General features: G+C 45.6%; 1 protein-coding gene across 6 annotated transcripts in view; it reads left to right on the top strand.

Annotated features, from left to right (window-relative positions):
- The window catches only part of LOC125702238 (uncharacterized), a 34,034-nt gene that overhangs the window by 8,311 nt on the left and 2,876 nt on the right, over positions 1 to 22,847 (top strand). For 2 of the 6 annotated variants that reach the window (XR_007380491.1, XM_048965239.1), the window contains exons 1-4: positions 17,531 to 17,700; positions 20,778 to 20,911; positions 21,726 to 22,037; positions 22,154 to 22,279. Coding sequence is in view for 5 of the 6 variants with exons in the window: in XM_048965239.1 (XP_048821196.1) it covers positions 20,848 to 20,911; positions 21,726 to 22,037; positions 22,154 to 22,279 (502 nt within the window). In the remaining variant the exon portion in view is untranslated. Of the gene's footprint in view, positions 1 to 13,939; positions 14,078 to 17,530; positions 17,701 to 20,777; positions 20,912 to 21,016; positions 21,113 to 21,725; positions 22,038 to 22,153; positions 22,280 to 22,847 lie in introns of those variants that run through there. The other 4 variants (XM_048965241.1, XM_048965242.1, XM_048965240.1 and 1 more) reach the window with 3 other exon arrangements.

The raw sequence follows: 22,847 nt of genomic DNA on the forward strand, positions 1-22,847 counted from the left end.
AATTACTTTCATTCACATTACTGTAATGTTTTCAGGAACAAAAATTTAAACTGGTTTTCAAGATTAATATTATTACTCTAAAAAAAAGTCTGAAGTTAGAAAAGTTTTCAAGCCAGGAACTGGCCTCAGGCTGGCTGTCTCTAATTATTCTGCCTGGGGGTATTCCCCTAGAGCCCAGCACCAGGAATCCTCCCATAATAGTATGCAGATAGATTTGAGCTGCCCCATGGGGAGGGCTGGGACAGGAGGGGGTGAGGCTCCGTGTGACAAACCATAGAGATGGTTGTGCTGCTGCTCCAGAAGCCTTGTTGCGTACTGCTGTCCTGAGTGCAGTCTGCAATCATCGTTTAACAACCTGAGCACACAGCAGAGCTCAGGAGCTACCATGGTCAGTGAGCACATCCTTCAAGATACTGCTGGGGAGGGGGAGCAGAGGTTGCAGTAAATGCTGGAAGGGGACTGCCAAGGTCAGGAACGCTGTCTGAAGGCTCAGTCCTGGCCAGCAGGTCTGGCTCTAGGTGAGCTGGAGCTGCTCCCCTTGTATGCTGGGATAACTTTGTGAGTCCCTGCCAGCACAGAGCCCATGAGCCTCATCACTGCCTGCGCCAGGCAGCCCTGCTGGTCGGTTTGATGTTACATCCCTGCTCTCAGGCTGTGAGTTTTCTACCACTGACTGCCAAAAGTTCAGTTTTCTGCAGGGAGTGGGGGTAGTGAGGAGAATGCCTCGAGTTTTAGACCAAACCAGCAAGTACAGAATCTCATTCAGCCTATCTCAAGAGCTATTTATGTGTTGAAGCCATTGGGAAGACCTTTAGAAAGCACGCAAGGCAACAAAACAAACATTGACATAATAGCTGCTTTTCCCCAGTGATATCTGCTACCCAAAAAGGATGCTCTGGTTCAGAGTGTGGCCCCTCCAACTGGGAAGGTGTGGAATAAATCCAAGCTGCTTGCAGCAGAGCTGCTTGTGTTTCCACTGAGGGCTGACTTTGATTTCAGCTCCTGTTTTCCCTGGAAAGCAAACAGTCTTGTTTCTCTTGGATATAATAGGTTTAGGGAATGCCAGAAGGTTTCTCATTTCACGGTTGTCTGGCTTCTAGGCATGTGAGCAGCACTGTTGCTCAGAGGCTGTTCTGCTGCAGCTGAGGACTGGAGCCCATCATGCTGGCTGAGCTCTGGAAGCGTTTTTTGGCTCTGCCATGGGGCAGCAGAGCCTGTGACCCTCATCCCCCTCTTCATGTTTGTCACCACAGTCCTGCTTGTTATATTTAGGAGGTGATGCTTAGCACCTTCTGTTTCCAAAGCAGCACAGTCTGAGGGGAGGCTGCAGTGTGTTGCATTGATGGGAGTTCTGTACACCTGGCTGTGACTGAAATGGATGCAGACTGAGGATTCAGCACCTATTAGCTTTAGAATTAAAGGGTAATTTTGCGTAACTTGTATAGGGATGTAAGACTTGTGATTCATGGCATTTTTTTTTTGTATTGCAGTATAATGTCAGCTCCCTGGCTGCAATTGGGATCTTCTTAAAGAAGATTGCACAGAGCAATGTAATGGGAAATGATTGAGACCATGCAGGACTTCCCGAGCAGGGCATCTGAGAGGCAGAATCACTTCCCACTTCTGGGAAAAGTAAAACCATGTAGATGTAATGCTGACCTCCTGGAAGACAGCACAAGGATGTGTATTTTAAAGACATTTGTGTGGTTGCATCTCTCTGTGTGCTCTGCCATCTGTTTGGTGGCCAGCAAACCTGGTCCTTTGGGGGGGATGTACCAAAAGAGAATGTCAGTTTGTTACTGGCTGTCCTCATGGAGTGGTCTCATCCTGCTGTGTGCACAGAGGAGAATCACAGAATGCCCTGGGTTGAAAAGGACCTCAATGCGTGGCTGTGCTTTCTTAAACACTGTAACTGAGAAACAGTGAAAAAGGTTCATGAAGCCATGGGAACCTCTAAAACCTCAGAAATGTTTTTGTGAGCAGTTGGTAAACGCAAGAGATGATGAAGTAAACCTTCATTTTTCCTTTCTTGCTCTTTCTGGTGAGGCAGCCTTTGCTTGTGAGGATGAGAATTTGTATGCTCTGAAACTTTTGTCTTCTGTGTCTTTATTTTCATGAGCTGTGGGTACTTTCCATGAGCTGCATGAATGAACAAGAAACAACAATTGCTCCTAACATGAGCTCTTGGAGTTCAGCATCCCCAGTGTGATGCCACCTTCTGCACAGGCTTTTAGTTGCCTCGTGATGCTCAGCCCAGAAGATCCCATCAAGAAGATCCCAATTCAAAATGTGCACTCCATTGAAGGATGCCTCGATGCAAACCCCTTTTGGCCTGCAGGCTGAGGATGTGCCCCAAGGAGGGGAGGGGGGGGAAGAAGCTTCCAGTTTTTTTTCCTGTGCGCCTCTCCTGGGTCAGGGCCATCTATAAAATAACTGCCACGCGATGAGAAATCACCTGGAATGAAAGCAGTTACAGATAACAATTCTTTATTGGTGTTACTTCCTTATTTTGGAGACATTCTGTTAATGATTTTATGCACTTCATTGTTTGTTTGTTTTTTTTTTTTTAACTCCGACTGTCTTTAATTGTGTTTAGTCAAGCTGCACTTATCTTTATTACTGACAACACCATCTTCCCTTCCCTAGGCTGAGGCCCTAAGCTGCACGGGCTGCGGCTTTTCTGTCTCCAGCATTACTCCTGTAGAAAGATTTGTTTCAAAAACCAGCTTGACAGTGGGGAGTTGATGCCACTTTTCCATGCAGGTGCCTCACTGATATTGTGATCAGCTGCAATCTGAGAATTACTTCAGCAGATGAACTCCTTCCTTGTATTTATATATAACACCTTGTATTTTAGGGAACCAGGTGCTGCTTGTTCACGAACTGTGCCTAGGAACGTGTGTACACTCCCACACTGCTCACCATCATGTCACAGAATCACAGAATGGCCAGGGTTGGAAGGGACCTCATGGATCATGAATCTCCAACCCCTCTGCCACATGCAGGGCCACCAACCTCCACATTTAATACCAGACCAGGCTGCCCAGAGCCCCATCCAACCTGGCCTTGAACACCTCCAGGGATGGGGCATCCCTGGAGCCCCTCAGCCCAACCTCTCTGGGCCCCTTCTTACCCCCTGTTTTATTTACTGTTACTTTTCTACTCTTCTACTGTAGAATTGCTGGGGGAACAATGCAGCTTTGGGCTCAAGCAAGACACTGTCTTCGGTTTGTGATTGCAGGAACTGGTTGGGATTCTCTCTCTGAATGCAACAAAGGCTTCTGTTGGGTGCCAACTGATTGCATGGCATGCTTGTGGTAGTGGTTGATTGGATTGTACTCCAGCCCCAGAGTCTTAAAACTCAACCACAGATCTGTCTCTTTATCTCCTGAGAAATGCATCACTTGCAGCCTTCTGCCTCTGCTACCCTCTGAGCACTGTAAAAAGGAAGGGAAGGGAGGAAAGTGTTCTTGCTGAGTATAGTTTCCTTAATGGCTGATACAGGAAATCTGAAAATTTATTTATTTTTTGTTTGTTTGTTTACCTTGCAAAAGGGATGTATAATTCAATTTCTTTCCTGTACGGACTGTAGGGTACCTGGGAAACTCATCCTATTTGGGATCATGAAGATGGAATCAGCTGTACACAGAAAATGCTGCTTGTTTCCCTCCCCCTGGGCTTCTGAGAACAATTTTTGAGCTCATGGCTCCTGCTAACTGTCACTTTGCTCTCCTGAAAGAAAAGAGTTTGTAGAGCAATCTTGGCTGAGGAGACTTTAAGTCTTGAAGTCTTGATCCTCTTTGTAAATGAAAGCAAAACATATCAGAAGGGTAGAGCATTACTCTTCCATCTTTGTTTTTCTTTTTTTTTTTTTGCTTTATTTTGCTGTTTTTGCTTTTCTTTTTTGTTGTGTAAAACAGGAAGTTTAGACAAAAGTGCACTTAAATGTGCCTGGTCTCTTCCATTTGCCTTGTTTGAGCATTCTTGCCTACCTGCCTAATAGGAGCCAAGATGGGCGCCTCAACACTAATTCACAGAATCATTTGAGTTGGAAGGGACTCTTAAAGGCTGTCAGATCCCACCCCTGCATTGAGCAGGGGCACCCACAGCTCCGTCAGTGCTCACAGCCTGTCCCCTGACCTTGGCTGTCTGCAGGGATGGAGCACCACCACGTCTCTGGGCAACCTGTGCCACTGCCTCACTGCCTTTGGTGTAAGGCCTTCCTCCTTATATCCAGTCTAAATCTGCCCTCTGTACCCACTTGCAGTCAGGGATTGCCTGTAGGCTTGGTGTTCCCAGAACTGATGTGCCTTCCCAGAAAGTGCTGGTGGACTAACACCAAGGGACTGGTGTAGCTGGTGTCATTGGGAAGCTGTGCACAAGCAGTGCCGTGGATGTTGTGTAGGGCATGGCATGGGATGTCCTGAGCTGCTGACATCACCATGTCTCACAAGTCCCAGGGAAGGGGCAATGTGAGATTAGATAGCAGAGACTGCGGAGGCTGTGCCTGGAGATGTGCTCTGGCTGCTGTGCTTTCTTGGCACAGGGGAAGAGCGCTGCAGGCTCCTTTGTTCTAGAGACCAAAGTGATTGTAATCAGAGCATCAGAGGCCAAGTGGTGTTTAGTGCTCCCACGTTCCAAATGTCCCTGTGTTGTGGCAGATGTATTCACTCACTCAGATCCGCAGGAATGGACCTATAGCAAAACCCTGCTGGGTGAAATGGGAAATATGAGGAGATTTCACTGCTAGTAGAAGAAGTGCTTGTTCTCCCCAGGTCTCCTGGCCGTGCCCCCACCTTCTCGAGTCAGCTGTTACCTCGGGCAGTGCTGGGGTCCCCTCGGACCCCCCTTGCTGGCACAGTCCCAGCGGGTACCCAGTCCTGGGGGCTCATGCTGTCTGCTCTGCCACTCCTGTGCAAAGCAGGATGGCCATCCAGTGGCTGATGCTGGGACTGCCTAGGAGCTTCTTAGCCCGACCTGTTGCAGAAGGTGTGAGATGCCAGGTCAGCAGCACGCTCAGTGGAAATGCAGCACAGCACCCGCACTGAAAAATTGCAGTAAAAAAGCTTTGTTGGATCGTGCGTGCTTTGGGACAGAATAGGCCTTGATGGAGTATTTTTCTTCTATATTTTTTTAATATTGAAAATATATTGTCTGAATTGTTAGCCTTCCTATCTGGAAATGGCTGGGTGCTCCGTGAACTGCTGCTTCTGCTTAGGTTAGGTTTGGTTCCTCATTCTTCAGTCAGAGGATATTGTTCTTTCCTGATGTCTTTGTTTCCATACAAACAAGTTGTAGGGACTTCCGAATGCCTAGGAAATAACTGCTTAAGCTTCTGCCGGTGTGTTTTCTTAGTGATAAGCACAACCTGATTGTGCGCTAGGCTTTTACAGTCTCTTAACAATGGTACATGGGAGAAGGTTGTAAACTAAGAGGGGAAATCTAGATTAGATCTTGGAAAGAAATTGCTTATTCAGAGAATGGTGAGGCTCTGGCATTGCTCCCCAGAGAAGTGAGGATGCCCCATCCCTGGAGGTGCTTAAAGACATGGATAGGCTCTGGGCAGCTGGGTCTTCTGACCCTTGTTAGAAAGGAGGAAAGAGATTGATGCCTTGCAAGCATGTTTCTACAAATATGTAGGAGTGAGCTTTTGGGCAGCTGCTTTTGAGATGGCATGTTAATGTTCTAAAATTCTCCTAGAACTAAGAAGGAAAGCAAAAATCTGAGACTGAGCGCCTTAAATTTATTGCTCTTCAAACATTATGGTCAGAGAAACCTCCAATGGCAAAGTCTTTCTGCCTTGTTACTTGGAAAGAAAGTACTGGGTGAAATTGGTCAGAGAGGCTCTCCCAGAAGCACCCAGCCCCTGGGATGCTACGGGGGCAGGGCAGCATCTCAGCACCACCACCCCAGCCTGTGTGATGCTTCCCCATTTGCGTCCTGATGTTTCTGTCCAGACCCTCCCTGGCTTCTTCCCCAGCTCCAGAAAGTCTCAACTCAAGTGCTGCATGGCTTTTGCTTCTTCCCTCCATGCTGTAAGGGATGATAGCACAGTGAGGTCCCAGGGCAGCACAGGCTTAGTTTCTGGGGTACAGTTTGAGTAGGGGAGGCAGCTGTGCTCTGGTGCTGCCCTCTGTGTTCTGTGATCTGGCTGTGTAAACACTGCAGACAGCCACAGGTCTGATGAAGCCCCATGGAAGGAGTGGTGTTTTTCTCCACGTTAATTACACCTTTAGATTCTGATTGGCTCTCAGGGTGATGAATGCTGAGCCAGAGGCTGCAGTGTTTAGAGCAGGCTATGCTCTGAAGACATGGACTGCATGTGTTTCCAATTGAGAAAGACTCTGGAACATCTCAGTCTGTTTTCTCACTAGCCCCAGGTGCTTTAGATTTCTTCACACTCTGCAAAAGGATGTGCAGTGGGTAAGGAGATGGCTGTGAGACGGCAAAGTACCCAGGTTGGGGGGCTGCAGAGGCAAAGCTGGATGGCAGCAGCCTGCATCGAGCCAGGTTTGCTCAATTTTAGATTCTTTTCTATGAGAGGAAGGACCAGTGTTATTAAGTCCATCTTTGTCAGTGTTGGATCTGGATTTTTCTTTTTAAAAATTTGGGTTTACCCTCTGGGTTTAAGCAGACTTATGAGGAAACAACCACTACTGAGCAATAGCTGAAATAAAGCTTCTGCTGGTAGGAATGCAGCTGCTCTCAATAAGCATGCAGGTACTTGGTTGCAAGGAAAGCTGCAATGAAGTATTAGGGGAAAACACGAGTAGATCCCCTACGTTACTGTTACATGAGTAACAGTCACTCCAGCCCCCTTTTTTTCCACCTATTTCCTAAATGTCACTTGGTGGTTCAGCATCCCCTTTCTTCACATAATGATCATATCTGTAATAATCCAGGCTTGCAGTGTAATTCCTCTCTCCCTTTCTGCATATGGTCATCTTGAGCTGCTGTGCCAGCTGATGCTTAGCTTAACTATCAACTCATTCAGATCAAGACTCTATGATATGTTTCCTCTCCTGCTTTCACCATGGGGTGGGGGTTAAGGATTTAACCTTATTACACTGTAAGAGTATAAAATATATCAGTTTGTTTTGGCTGTATTTACTCCCCCAACTCCAGAGGAGGGATGAAGAGCTTTCAGAAGAAAACCAACAATATTTGTTTGGCAAATACACGACCTGTAGATGTATAATTGCTTTTCATGACCTTAAAACTTCACGCCAATGATACAGATCTGGTTGGTTGCACAAAAACGTGCATCTGCCAGCTCCAGCAAAAAGCTGTCCTTGGGGAGGTGATGCTAACAGGGCTGAGGAGAGCAAGGTCCCCTTTGGAGCACTGCAGAGCAGCTGTGCAGGCAGCCCTGGTTGTACACCCCATGGGAGCCTGGTGGCTCTGACTTGTTGCTTCCTAACCTGCAGCCTTTCACCCTTTGTAACTCACAGTGCTCCAGTTTGTCATCCTCATCTCTACAGCTGATCTCAGCAGCTGTGATGGGATTATTTCATGATTATCTGCATGGTGCCAGTGTGCATCTCTTTGATCTGTGGTATCCAAGTTTCTATGAATTTGTTTACCTTTGCTAGGGACAATAAGGGAAGGACTTGGTTTGCGCTTCCAGCTTCACTGAGTAGTGAGAGGAAGCTGTATTTGTTCCTGGGCAGTGTATGAGAGCACTGAGCATACATAAGGCAAACTTCCTGTGATGGAGTTATTTCCTGGATCTTTCCTTTTTAGAGGGCTATGCAGAAAAGGAGATTTTATCCATATGACACCCACAGGCAGATATTATGTGGGTGGGATGGATGGTGCAGTGAAGAAGCACTTAGGAAAATAGGATGTTGTTGTGTAATGTGGAAGCACGTGCCCTTCTGGGGAATGAAGCTGAGGGAGATGAGGGCTCTGGGGGCCCTGACCCCACTACCGATGGTCTCTTTTAGTTGTGGGTGCTTTGCTATCATTTTGTGATATGATTTTCAATGATTTCTGGCTTTGAAACAACTTCATGTTGCATTAAATGAACTCTGTATTATAGTTTGGAAGTTTCACAAGTGTTTCTAATTATTCTCATGTACTGAAGTATTAAATAGCATAATTATTTGTGTGTGATTTTTTTTTTTTTTTTTTTTTGTGGATAATCCAAAATTGGCTGACCTCATTCCTTCTCATTTTTCAAAAGCTTTGGGCTGTTTGGATTCATTCCTGCTGATTCCATCTTTCTGTCCAGTTTTTAGGTGTTTGTTTCTCCAGTGCGCTCTTCCAATCAGGGAAAGGAAATGAGATTGAAACCATAACTCTGATTAATTAGTGATTAGTTTTTGTTGGAGAAAAAGATCATTTTTCTTGATGCCTGCTCTACTGAATTGGGCTGAATCCAGACATCTAGTTTACATATAGATGGCTATCAGCCTTGGGAGTATATCAGTGCGTATCAGCTAGCAGTTTGGAGATTTCCTGGGCTGGAGCGTGCATTGGACCCATAGTGTTTGAGCCCCCATTGGCCCTTTCCTCCATAAACAAAATCTATACACACTGAATTTTAGCTTGTTGTCTATGTCCATCCTCGTATTTTCTGATGTTGTGTTCCACTTTGTAGCTCAGTTCTACCTGCAGTTGTATTTTTAGCATACATATTATAATCTCAGTGTCTGTCTTGAATGGTTAATAGTGAATTGAGAGCTGACAGCTGTGCAAAAGGATGGTTGGACATTGTGTCAATAGCCCGTGCTGCCTCCTTTCTGTTCCCTTTTAGCAGAAGTCTTCTGATCATGCCTTCACATGAGTGCATTTGGGTAATAGAGCTCTTTCACTTTAATAAATGAAAAGCTGGAGGCAGTGGTGGCTGCTTGAAATCTGTGCCTATTCCTAAAGCAGAAAGGAAAAATGCAAGTCTGCATTTTTGTTTCGTCCCTTCTTGGAAGCAATCTTGGAGAATGTTGAGAATATGAGTTCCCTGAAGTTGCTCATTTGCAACATTTTTCTTTGAAACTTGAGTCTCTTCCATGTAGAGCAAATGGCAAGACTGACTAAAAAATAGCAGCAACAGTGAAAGCAACGAGTAAAACACATAGTGAATGACCATCCTGAGGGATGTGACCCATAGGTTGCCAGCATTTAGCTGTGCTTTGTGGGAAAGATACATCTCCATAGATTGAAACAGGTGGAAAGACTTCAGTAAGTAAAACTCAGTGTCAGTCCTCAGAGAGCTGCAGGTCAAATGGGGGTGGGAAAATAGTAAAGAATAATGCATGCTTCAGGATACTTTTCCCTAATTAACCGGAGGAAGGAGTTCATGGAGGACATGATCTGTAGGGATTTTTCTCTGAGTGCAGTATCCTCTTGAAAGCAGCTAGCTTACGTGATCCGTCAGCTAGTAAAAGTGCTTCACCCACTGCTTCCTTCCTCAGCTTCTTGGCAGTAAGAAATAGAAAGCAGAGTAGCTTCCCTACCATCTGCACAAGAATCTCGTTTATAAGTTGATGTAAAGATTTCCCTTCTATGGGAATAAATATCACTTCTGATGTTCTCCAGTGAATCTTGCCTCAGAGGCAAGGTGGCCGTGCAATTACCTCATCACCTGCCTTGCATTTGTGTATACGGTCTCATGTCTCCCAGCACTGTTGGAATAAACAACTGTGATGATTCACACTGGGAAGTAATTTGCTGATGGCAGCCGCACAAGAATTGGAGTTGGAAGGGATTTGATGGTAACTCATGTGATTACTCCAGTGTGGCCTCAGAGCACAATGTCCTTTGTCTGAGAAGAGTCTCCATACTCCATCTTTTCAAGCCATGATCTTGCTTGAGATGTAGCTGTTAGAGCAGATCACTGTGAATGTGGCCATGCAGCATGTATGGGACAATCAGGGGATTGGACCTAGCCGACATGGGTTTATGGAAGGCAGGTCTTCTATGACCAGTTGGCCCCTCTGTTGAGTGAGGGAAATCTACCTAGACTTTAGTAAAGCCTTTGATTCTGCCTCCCACAGTACTCTCCTGTAGTTGCTGGCAGCCCGTGGCTTGGACAGGCGTGCTCTTTGCTGGGTAAAGAAGTGGCAGCAGGGCTGAGTCCAGAGAGTGGTGGAGTTGCATCCAGCTGGTTACTGGTCATGAGCACAAGTCTTATGGGCAATGGCTGAGGGAATGTCATGGTTCAGTCTGAAGAGGAGGCTCAGAGAAGACCTTATTGCTCTCTACAGCTTCCTAAATGGAGATTGTGGCAAGGTGGGGGGGTTGGTCTCTGCTCCCAGGTGACAGTGGTAGGATGAGGGGTGATGGCCTCAAGTTGACAGAGGAGATTTGGGTTGGATATTAAGAAAAAATTCTTCTACAAATGTGTGATCAGGCATTGACACAGGCTGCCCAGTGAGGTGGTGGAGTCATCATCCGTGGAGATGTTCCAGAAATGTGGAGATGTGGCACTGAGGGACATACATGGCCAGTGGCATAGTGGGGGTGGGTTGGGTTTGGACTTGGTGATCTTAGAAGTCTTTTCCAATCTTTATGATTTTATTTTAGGTGCTGCTACCAGTTGCCTCAGTGTTTTGAGTTTTTTTGTGTGGTGTTTTGTTTTGTTTGTTTGTTTGTTTTTTTACTACAAGGGCAATCTTTTGCTGGGCATCTCATTTTCTAGCCTGATTGTATGGAAATCTGTTCTGATGTTTTAGAAACAGTGTTGACATCTACATAGCCACTGCAATGTCCTTTTGCACTGTGAGCTTGCCTGTCTCTAAAGCTGGAAGAGAGACCCCAGTAACCAGTTTGGTCTGGGTGGGCAGGCAAGAGGTGAGTGGGGCACAGAGCACAGCATGGAGAGAAACCTGAGGCAAAGAGAATTTCTTCTTTAATTTTTCTGCCTGACCTAGAATGATGTATCTGAGCTTCAATGAGCCTTCTTGCAAGGTAACTGCTGGAGAGAATGTATAAATCCCTAGTGTGTCACATTGCAGTGCTGCCCCAGGTTCTCTTGCTGGAGGGGCAAATGAGGTGCGGACTCGTCTGCTGGTGCAGAACAGAAGACCTTTATTCTAGGTGCTTACCACCTTTTATACCCGTGCAACACAACAGTTGTCCCATGCAACCAAGTTACATGTAAGGCCTAGGTGCCTTGTAGGTCTGGCTCAAGTTATTGTTGAGCTTTACCACTCATGAGCAATACAACAACCTTCTTTATCCCACAGTGTCATGAAGATGCAGCGTGGTGTTCCTTGCCTCCCATGCTGGTGGATGCAATAGCCATTGAGGTGTTTGGGCTACGTGAGGTGGATGGCTCCTATCTCCTCAGAGTTCTTAATACCTTGAATGAAGCAGTGACAATATCTTAGAGAAACATGGGAACTTTGTATGTCACTGGACTGCAGAGCAATGCGGGAGATCAGAGAAGTGATAAAAATGTTTATCTCTTGTTCCAGGGCTGTGATAACTTTTCCTGAGAGTTACATCCTTGTCATGCAAATGCTTTTCTTATAATTGGCCAGATTAGCGGCAATAGTTAGATATGGTAAGCCCTTTGTAACTCTTGTTATGACTGTTGTATGACTCATATTTCACAGTTCGAGATGGTTTTTGTTGGCAACGACTGGGAGGGAATGCTGCATCCAGCCACGTCTGGAGAGATTTCTCAGAGCAAGTAAGATACTGGGAAGCAACAGCTCTTCTAAAGCTGCAGTAATTGCATCTGAAGTGGCCATATTGCAACTAGCAAGCCTTAATCTCTGACCAGAGTTGGTGGAGCATGTAAAGAAGGATTCAGAAGACTGGATCTGCTGAGCTTCTGGCCTGCCTGAGGTGATGGCTTTGGCTTGTGAGCTTTTGTCCAGGCTGCCCCAAGAAGAGGTCTGTAGTGCTGGGGCAAAATCACAGAGAGAACAGGCAGAAATCTGTGTGTGATCTCGTGGTTGTTTCCTTGGTTTTGCTCCCTGAGGAGTAATCCCTGCAATCTGTCTTCATCTCTGTGTTCTCCACCAGGAGAACAAACACCAAGACCTGGCTGCTCACTTACCCAGCTCTCCCATGCAGAGCAGCACATCATGTCCTGCAGCAGGGAAGTTGTAGAGCAAGTAGAACAAGGTGTGCGCATAAGCTCCACCTATACAGTTTTCAAGATTATAAATAGGTGAAAGCTATTTTAAGTAACTGCTGTAGTAAGAATTGGCCTGTGCAAAGAGACCAAATAGCTGCTCTTGGATGCTTGTGTATAAGTCCTAGCAGATTTGGAAGCTATAGGGCAAATCTGCAATCAGATGGTGCTTAGACTTAAAAGGGCATAAAGAAAATAAAGTAGAAAAGTCTGATCCAAAGCATCTAGGAATTTTGGAGAGGAAATTGTCCTGGACTAAAGCTAACACTTGGTGGAAAAAAAAAGAAGAAAAAATGTAGATGTAAGAACAAATTGAAAAGAGATATTAATTCAACTCTGTGCATTGTGGGTTCTCAGCCAGAGCCAGAACAGCTGCCAGAAGTAGTAAGGGAAGTTTTTAAATGAAGAAACTCCAGTTGAATGCCCAGAGCCTGGAACGCAAGTGTGATAATAGACATTTCACCCAGTGACCAGTGGTGGAACTGCAGTCCTGACATGCGACTGTAAAAGCAAACTACACTGCTCACAGATGCTCCTCTAAGCAGCAGCAGTTGTTTCGCAGCCTGCAAAACAAGCTGAAGGCTGATCATTTATGAACGATAGCTGCTAAAAAATTCCTGAAAGTGGCCTTCCAGAAAGAGTGCCCTTTTCCTAGAATACAGCTGGCAAATGCAATTGGCTTTTTATGTGCCTCTTTGTGAACCAGGTAATAGAAGCAGGGACAAAGTGCAAGCTGTGCCTTGTGCTAAGGAAATTACTTGCTCTTGCCATAAGATACAGCCAAGTCGAGAGCAATGGCTTATGACTCTGTGGAGCTACGCATGCAGAAAAGGGAAATAAATGAGGTCACTTCCTCCTCAATTGTCCTCAGCCCTTTTGTGAGCTTGTATTGCACAGGTCAGGATTTAAAATGGATGCTAATTATTTGTTTTGTTTCCTTCCACTGCCTGAAAAAGTACGTTCTAAGATAAAGAGTTATTATGGCGTAACTGGCAATGGACAATGGAAAAGCCACTGATGCAATCTGTCTGGAACCTCTAAAGCTTTTGCCGTGGTCTCCCTTAAAATTCTCTCTAAATTAGAAATATCTGGATGTGATGGGTGAGCCATTTGGTGGTTGACAAACTGGTTGTGAAACTGTCCCCAGAGAGCAGAGGTCTCAGAGACTGTAAGGGAGCTGAGTGTCAGGAAGGGCATTCTGGGAATAAACTTCTCAAAACAGTTCTAGGATACTGAAGTTCTTTGTTCCTGAAATTATAGTATAGAAAGTATATACTTCTCCCAGATTTCTGTTCCACACTTGAATTAGATAGTACAAATGTTTTGTACTTCTTTTCTGTAAAAAATTGAAGCAAATGAGACATAAATTTTTGAGTCAAATTGTCAGAATATTGCTATCTTTTACAGCAGCACTTGAACACAGCTGCTGTGTCAATGGGCTTAGCTTTGAGTGAAGAGTTTGGTCCTACCACAACTTCACCACTCTGTTCTCTTCTGCAGAGGTACAGAAAATCCCAGCAGGTGGGTTTGCTGCTCTGTTCCTTGGCTGTAGTTTGCTCCCTTGTGCTATTTGCATCTTAACTCTGGCCAAGGAAGGACATTTGGAAAGAAGCACAATGCTTGCTTTAAAAAGTTAAAATAATAAGAATTAAAAAGATTGTCCAGCAAGTGAAAGTGTTTGCTGTGAGGAATGCTCCTCCTGTGCTCCTGGCTTTTTTGCGTGCCTGTTCACCTGTGACCACAATCAGTTGGTGATATAGCAGAGAAAGGGGCAAGGGTGAAATTCTGGAGTCCAAAGGGATGTGTCTCCCAATGGAGGTGTCACATGCTGTGCTGTGTGAGGCAGGCCCAGCTTTGAGTCAGCTGAGGGCTGGAGTTGTCCTGAAACCTGTTTGTGTTTCAACGTTCACCTTGCTGAGGGCTATTTTTAATTTCCCAATGAACTGATTGAGTTGATAGCTGTCCTGCTAGGTCTGCTTTTCTTCCACAGAGGTAAGCCACGTCTCAGTAAGGCCTGGGTTGTCTCTGGTGCAAAATGTGACGGGTTGGCTTGGAGCTAAGCAGCTCCAACCTGCCAGCAGCAGCCCATGAATGTCAGAAACCTCTTTGTTGGGGTTCTGAGGGAGCTCTGACCATCCCTCACATGTGTGCACACCCAGTCTCACCTCAAGTATCTGTGCTCAGTTCTGGAGCCTCTCTGCTATGACTGTGCTTGGACCAGGGACTGGGCAGAGGAAGTGTGCCGAAGGGGCAAGGAGTGCCTTGTGTCATCTGTCTGTCTGTTGTGGAAGTTGTAGGAGCATTATGACATGGAACACTTTCTGTGAAATATTTCTGACAGAAAGCAATTCTGAGAAAGTAAGAAATAAGAGAAATGACAGTTCTCTTCTGTATTCTGAAATTAGGAAGAGCAGAGAAGTGGTGATTTGATTGTTTGTTGTTTGGCTTGTTTCTATGTTAATTTTCAAACCATTTCTTCTTGTTGTTCAATCAATTCACATGGGTGTTTGGGCAAAAGGCACAAGAGTGACTGACGAGAGTTGTGGGATGGATGAGTGGGCAGTGATGTGGGTTGAGAACTAGCAGAGCGCAGAGGGTCGTCGTTGGCGGTGCAGAGTCTGGTTGGAGACCTGTAACCAGTGGTGTTCCTCAGGGGTCAGTGCTGGGTCAGGTCTTGTTCAACATCTTCATCAATGACCTTGATGAGGGGATGGTGGCCACCCTCAGCAAGTTTGCTGATGATACCAAGTTGGGAGGATTGGCTGACACGCCTGAAGGCTGTGCTGCCATTCAGCAAGACCTGGACAGGCTGGAGAGCTGGGCAGAAAAAAAACCGGATGAGGTTTGGCAAAAGCAAGTGTAGAGTCTTGCATCTAGGGAGGAATAATTGCATGCACCAGTACAGGTTGGGGGATGACCTGCTGGAGGGGAGCTCTGCGGAGAGGGACCTGGGTGTCCTGGTGGACGACAGGTTGGCCATGAGCCAGCAGTGTGCCCTCGTGGCCAAAAAAGCCAATGGCATCCTGGGGTGCATTAAAAAGAGCGTGGCCAGCAGGTCAAAGGAGGTGATCCTCCCCCTCTACTCTGACCTGGTAAGGCCTCATCTGGAGCACTGCATCCAGTTCTGGGCTCCCCAGTACAAAAAAGGCAGAGATCTCTTGGAAAGAGTCCGGTGAAGGGCCTGGAGCATCTCTGCTATGAGGAAAGGCTGAGTGAACTGGGTCTGTTCAGCCTTGAGAAAAGAAGACTGAGAGGGGACCTGATCCAGGTCTATAAATATCTAAGGTGTGGGGGGCAGAATGGCGAGGCTGGACTCTTTTCAGTGGTGAGTGGAGACAGGACAAGGGGAAACGGCTGGAAACTGCAGCATAGGAAGTTCCGCACAAATGTGCGCAAGAACTTCTTTACAGTGAGGTGACGGAGCACTGGAACAGGCTGCCCAGGGAGGTGGTGGAGTCTCCTTCTGTGGAGATGTTCAAGATCCACCTCGACACCTACTTGTGTGACCTGGTGTAGGGAACCTGCTTTGACAGGGGGGTTGGACTCGATGATCTCTGGAGGTCCCTTCCAACCTCTGTGATTCTGTGACTCTTTGTGCAGTTGCCTGCCATGATGCAGCCATGGGTTTGGCTCTCAGTTCCTCACTCAGCTCTATGGGTTCTTCTCCTGTGCTGTCCATTCTGCCCTTTTGCCTTGACATTACGTTCAGTTGAATTTTGCTGGGTTCCTGAGGCAAAATTTGGTTTGCCAGAGCAAAGATCCCAGCTTCCAGGATAAATCATATGCCAGTGGGTGGATATCTTGTGTGTGCTAAAGCTCTTCAGGACTGGCACATACAACCTGGCTGCTGCTAGCCAAGAAAGTTTGAACATGTGGAACCATGGGGTACAACTGGTGTTAAGTGTTTTTCTTTGAGAAAAATGTTATTAGAAAGAAAATGGAGAGTCTTAGCCTGGAGAAAATGAAATAAGAAATGTGTAGAAATAAAGTAATGCAGGGCTTGGACTTTGTTGGTCTCTTTGAACCCAGAATTTCCTGTGACTGATGTCTGGGAACAGTTTCTGCTAGCTCATTATCACCTATTTGTAGGGTGATGCTTCCTTTTCTTCTCTGCTGCAGATGACAAAAGCTGCAAGTGAAGGGAAGTCTGTTGTTTTTACCTTCTTGCAGGCTATGAACTCATGAGTGTAGGAAATTACTATTTGATAAAGGACAATATTTTTCTGAGTAGATAGTAATTCCTGACATGGTTCTTCTGGTCACTACAAGACCCTTCGTGCCGCCTGGAAAATTAATCACATTTGTTAATACTGCTATTTTTTCTGGCTACCTTTCATTCATTGTGTGTTTGAACAGGAAGATGCCAGTGCAAAGGGGTGCATTAGCTCAGCACTCCCAAAAAAACTAACGCTGTCATTCAGATTTGCTTGTCTCATTTCTAATTTGTAAAGCGTTATTTTGTTGATTTATTCTCTCCTTTAAATTTAAAGAAATCTGGTGGATTACACATAGTTCTCATAATTTCAGTGTCCATAGAGAAAGCTGCTGCTTTTGTCTTTACTGGGATTGTGTGATTTAAAGATGCTGTCTGGACACTTGTTCAGCACAAATAAATCATGCTCTTCCTACTTTCCTTCCTTAAAAAATGTCTTCCTTATATCCCATATAAATCTGCATTCTTATAGTTTGAAACCACTGCTCCTTGTCCTATCACAGTCTGTCCTTCTCCCTTGAGCTATTGAAAGGCTGCTAACGTGGAGGACATTGTTATATTTCTGCTTATTCCTCTTTGGAAGCTGTGGCAGAGGCACTATGGACCCAATGCCATTCCACCTTTCCAGTACACAGCAGATTGATTCACTGGACTTATTAAAAAATAAATGTTTGCCATGTCAGAACTAGAGAGGCTTTAAGAAAACATGGCACAGTCTGTGCAGACAAAACAAAGGACATGAGGTAGAGGCCTACATCTGACATGGGAAAGCAACTAAACTGGTTCAGACGAGAGGAAGTCTGGATCAGTCTGAGCAAGAAAATTCTCCTGATATTTAAGAGCAGCTTGTGCTTTGCCAAGAGAAATGAGACTTGTTTTACCTGAGTTGAATGAGTCTGGGCATTAGGGAGCTCTCTAATGGACAGAGGGCTGTGCAGGCTCACTGCCCTCCCTCTGCTCCCAGCAGCGTGGCTGCAGTGCAGACAGTGTGACATCCACAAGCCTGGCACTGCATCAGGTGAGCTTTGTAGGTGCCTTTCAGCCCTGGCAGGGATTCCTGCCCCAGCCCAGCTCTGTGCATCACTACTTGGCCCAGATACCTGTGCAGGGGGCACACCTTGCAGGCAGATTTTTAGCAGTGTTATGCCCTGCTGCAGGGATTTTCCCATGTTTTCTATCTCACAAACTGGCTGGCATCGCTCCCAGGCTCTGTGTCCCGCTTCCTGTCATACTGAAAGTGAAATCGAGTTGCTCTTAAAAGCAGGGAAAACCAGCAGCACGCCTCTGTCTGCAGTGCAATCAGATGTCTCCTGCAGGGCTCTGGATGTGGAGCTGCATGTCCTGAGCACACAGACACTGCTCAGGCACAGGAGGGCTTCCTGGGACTCACACATCCTTCAAGGTATTTACACGGTGCTCTTCTGTAAGGTCCTGTCCTACAGCTTCTCTTTTCCCTTCCGAACTGTTGGTTTCCTCTTCTTAAGGAGGCATTTCAGAGCAGGCACTAAAAGCATCTGTGGTGAGAGGGAAGCAGTCAGTGTGGTTTGGGTGTTCTCTGTGCATCATTCAGTGCATGCGACATCAGTGACTATCCTGTTCTTGTCACTGCAAAACCATAACAGCTTCATGAATCAGTGCAAATCTGTGTGAGTGACTGCAGGAGTTAATAAATCCACCACAGTATTTCCATCTTCACAGGACTCCAAATAATTTTCCCACGTGTAGATAACTGTTATTTCTTGTCCTCATAGCTTCTTAGTGATTTATTTTTTTTCCTAATACCCCTTTTCCAAAATCACCATCCTGTTGTTTATATGGATAAAAGCCATTTGATGGGTGGGTTTTGCAGTAGGCACCTTTGCAACTCTCCCTCTTTTCAGCAAGAAGCAGCCATGCATGTTGCTGCCTTTGCACCCCAAAAGGGACCTGTGGGGATCCTGATGGCTTTGGCTGCTAAACAGAGAACCAAAACAGAAAGCACCAGGCAGTAAAGATATTGTTTTTTTCATTTACAGAAATGAAAGCAGGGAAAGACTTCCTTCTACTCACCCCAACGTGCCGCAAACAGCAGAAATTCTCAGCTGTGTTTCCCAGTGGTTAATTGTGAAAGAGTTTTGTAAGAGGGGTTCTGTAGAAGAATCCCCGTTGTTTGTTGGAGCTGAGGGGGACAGATTGCGTTTGCAGACTAGCTCTGCCGATAGCTGTTTTGCCTCTTTCTCTGATTTCTCTCTTGTTTTTAACGTGTTGCAAAGGTTTGTTGAGTGGCATTCAGCGGATCAACCAATGAAGCTGGTACTTCAAACAATACTGGAGTTCTTTCATGTAAAGTCCACTCTTCTTCCAGGAAACAGCTTCAAGTTAAAAGAAAAAGTATATAACATCGAAGGAAGTTCTGTTTCTGCTGTAGTTTCTTTACTTCTTTCAGCTCTGTTGCTTTCTGCAAGCTGTTGGAAACTTAAATCCTCTTCCATGGCATACTAAGAGAACACAGAAGTTCTTTCTGAAACTTACAGTAACATCTAAATCTGTTCTGTATTGCATTACATCACCGGAGCAGTTGGACTTGACCACATAATCATATGCTGGAGAGCTCATTAAGCCATAAAACCTTGAGCTGCACATCCATGTGAGAGAGTGAGGAGAGGCAAGGACACAGTATTTACTGCTGGAGGAGAGTGTGATGATGTGTTGTCGTCAATTGGAGGAGAACCCATAGCCCTGTGAACATATGGGAGAAGGAAAAGTGCATCGTATTCCAATAGCTCTGAAACAAAGCCAGAATGCTTTTTTGGGGCTCCACTCACAGCTGATACTCAGCTCTTGATGCTAAAACTGGTACTGTGCTGCTTGGGCTGGTCTGCATTTAGGGTTAGGCATTGCTTTGCTACAGCTCTGCAGCCAACTTCAGCAGTTCTGAAATTTGTATTGCCTTGAAGATGAAAGGGAGCAGAAAGAAAGCAACTTGATGGAAAAATGTTTTCTGTGCCAAGCGAATGTTTAGTTTTAGATTTGAGCACTTTAATGCTGACGGAAGTTTAAAATTGATGGCAGGAGGCATCAGAAGTGCAAAATCATTTATCTGCCCTAAGTGATACTGGGGGAGGAGGCAGAGAGAGCTGCTTGTTTTAGAAAAAAAGAGAGGAGGAGGAGAAGGAAGAAATCTTGATGAAAGGAAAGAGAATGGGAGATGTGCTGCAAGCAGTACAGGAGGAGAGGAGAAAGGAGGATGCAACAAAGAGGGAGAGAAAACTTTGGGAGGGACTGAAAACTACGGGGAAAACAATGTTGTTTGCTGTCAGATCTGTGGGCAAACAACTGTCAGTCTGTTAGTTGAGCAAATGTTCCAAGGACGAAGTTGGTGACAGCCCCCCTCAGTGCCTGCAGAGCAGGAGGAGACAGCACAGCCAGCTCATGCTTTGCAGAAAGAGGATTTAGGGAGAGCAGTGTGAAATAGCACTGAATGATTTGGTCTCTGTGCTTGTTTGGTGCTCTGGACATTTCGGGTATCTGTGGGGCCAGGAGCAATCCCTGCAGGTGGTGCACGGATGGAGCAGTGCTGAGTTGCATGGAGGAACTGGTCCCTTGTGTTGTGCTGAGTGGGACTGGGTGGGCAGGTGGGGCTGTCTTGTCTACTGGCAGCTGCAGGGGCTTCTATAGGGCTGGGGTGTCTCCTGCCCCATCTGCTCCTATGGTCACAGTTGCACTTTGCAGCTCTCATCCAGCGCAGGGTGAGGGAGTTGAGCAGTTATTAATTCCTGCTGACTGAAAATTATCTTAATGAAAACTTTTAATTAAAAGCTTGGAAGGGCAGAACAGTTGATGTTAGCTACTGCCCCCCTAGTGAGCAAACCTAGGTGTTTTCCAGACGAATTAATTTTTTTCTCCTTCAGAAAGTGTAAGTTGTTTCATCTAAAACCACTTTCAGTGTCATTGGGATGAGCCAGGATGTTTTTCTCACTCTTTATTAAGAAATACCATGGGTTTTATTTGCTTGAATTTTCATTTAGAAAACCTGATGGGAAATATCTGTTCAAATCAAAAATAAAAGCGATGTAAGAGTAAATATTTCAAGTCGGGTCATGCAAAGCAGTCACACAGGACACAGCATCTTTCCTACCTGTCTGGGCATGTGTCTTGGGAAGTGGTGGCAAGTCACAAGAAGTGATTTGTTGTGTGCATTGCTGAGTGATGTGCATGGATCTGGAGCATCCTGGCCAGCAAGGTTGGGAGGGATTTATCCTCTTCTGCAACAGGATTTTGTGGCTTGTGCTGTTGCAGGGGATCCAGGGCTGGAAATGAGCGTCAGCTCAGTGTTCCTTGCAGGGTGCAATAACAGCTGAGCAGCACAAGCGTTTCTTTGCTGAACTCCAGCTTTCTCAACTTGGAGCTTCCCAGCACTCGGTCTGGAGGTTGTTTTCTTTTTCTGACTGGGGAAAGATAAGGAAGAGATGTAACAGCTGCTATTTGATGCCCACACAGGGAGATAACCCAGGGCTGGGTCGGGTGACCCTGCTGGGATCACGGAGGTCCATCAGTGCCCAGCAGCCCAATGGGCTCTGCCTGCATCCTATGGCTGTGCCTGCTGCTGCTGGCCCTGCCCACTCCACATGCAGGTGAGTCACCTTGCTGGACTCTTTGCCCTTCACTGTACTAATAGCTAGTAGTAATAAACATGCAAACTTGTTAGAAAGCTCAGTTATATCCAGCTGAAACTGAAATCGTGCAACAACTGAGATAAGAAGAAGGGGAGGGTGGTTCACTGTTGCAACTGCTTCACTTAGGAAGAATGACTCTTTGAATGCATCTGAAGTCAGGTGAGATTAGTCCTTTCTTACAGGACTAGCTCTTTACCAAGAGAGCCTGAAAGGCTCAAACTCCTCTCCCAGCTCTCAATGCCCAGCGCACTCCAGCACTTCAGCCAGAATGTGCTGCTTGTCTGTAGAAGTGCTGCCTATGGGAATGCCAAACTGAAAGTGTGGCACTGATCATGGGGCACTGATCATGGGGCACTGATCATGGAGTCTGCCAGCTCAGCTGTCAACATAGTCTTGGGACAATGATATCTGCTGGAGATAGAACTGGCTGTAGGTTTGTGGAAGCATAGAAAATAAGGGGTGAATTATCTGAGCCTGTCTGAGCAGAGGATCTCTTAGCTCGAGAGAGATGTCTCTCAACTTGCTTCCCAGGCAACCAGCTTCCTAGTTCAAACCCTAATGGCAGCAGGACAGAGTAGTATCCTATTTCTACTCCAAAAATTATTTGGGGAACTGGATCCAGTACCCAATAAAAATTTCCCATTGGCAGATAGTGCCTTCTAAGCCATAAGTGGGTTTGTCCACCAGAACTCAAGTCCCATTCTCCTAACACTAGGAGTCTGGGAGAAAACTGATAGGAAATGTTTTTTTTCCCCTTTGCTTCCTCCTGTAGGTGTTGCTGTGCCCAGAGCTAACCATGCTGAGAGGGCAGATGGCTCTCGCATCGTCAGAACCGCTGTGACAGTCTACTACTGTAAAGACTGTGGGGAAGAAGGATGCAAACTATCCGATTACACAGACTTCGAAATAATCGGCGAAACAGAAAATGAGATATTTTCAAATGAAAATATTCAGCTGGTGATCAACGAAACACACATTACTATGTGTTTTCAGCAAGAAAACATGTTTCGTGATGGGGCTTATACCATTTTCTGGGAGAAGGATGAGGGGTTAGGAGAACCGTGTGGCTTCCTGAAGTCTGGAGGTAAACTCAGCTGGAAGTCTTTGTGGTAGACCAAAAATCCCTGGTTTTGACTTATAGCCCTTGGTTGAAGATCTTAGAAATGATCCATATTTATAATTAACAATTTTACCTTTCAGATTCCTTTGAAGATAGGAGACACAGCGTGACAGAGGCGGGAAAAATCTGCTGTGAAACACAGACAGATCATGTCAACCCTCAGAATGCCCTGACGTGCTACACTGGAGCTACAGATGAGAATACAGGTGACATCATTGATTATGGAGATCTAGATCAGTCTTTCCACAACATGTTTGTCTGCCTTACATTTTGAGACAGTTTTGCTCAGACAGTTTGCTGTGGCCAGTATTAAAACAGCTGTTCCAGAAATGTGTATGTTTAGGTTCATATCTACTGAGATCTTTGGAATCCTGATCAAACTTCATGTTCTTAGTGGCAGCCTTTGAACTCATCATTGACGTGGCTGAACATCCTGTCTTTATCAAATCCCTGTATCTGAAACGCACGCTATCCAGAACCATACTGCTTTGAAAAGTGTTTTTCCAGTGTTTGCTTTCTGCATCTGTTTTTTAGCAAAACAGCAACCATCCAAACAATAAAACTGGCTAACTGTAAGATCACTGGAAGACTGCACAAAGCTATTCCTCATATTTTCGGTGTATGAGCTCTTACACCTATTGTGCTTGGTTATTTTGGATGATAGACGTATATGCCCTGATGGGAAGTCAAGAGATTGTTTTGAATGCTGATAGTCATTCTTTTGTTACAAGTATCTTTGTTAAGGTATCCAAAGCCATGGGCCATTTGTTCTGT

This window comes from Lagopus muta, chromosome 18 (genome assembly GCF_023343835.1).
Source record: "Lagopus muta isolate bLagMut1 chromosome 18, bLagMut1 primary, whole genome shotgun sequence".
In the NCBI taxonomy this organism is placed as follows: domain Eukaryota; kingdom Metazoa; phylum Chordata; class Aves; order Galliformes; family Phasianidae; genus Lagopus; species Lagopus muta.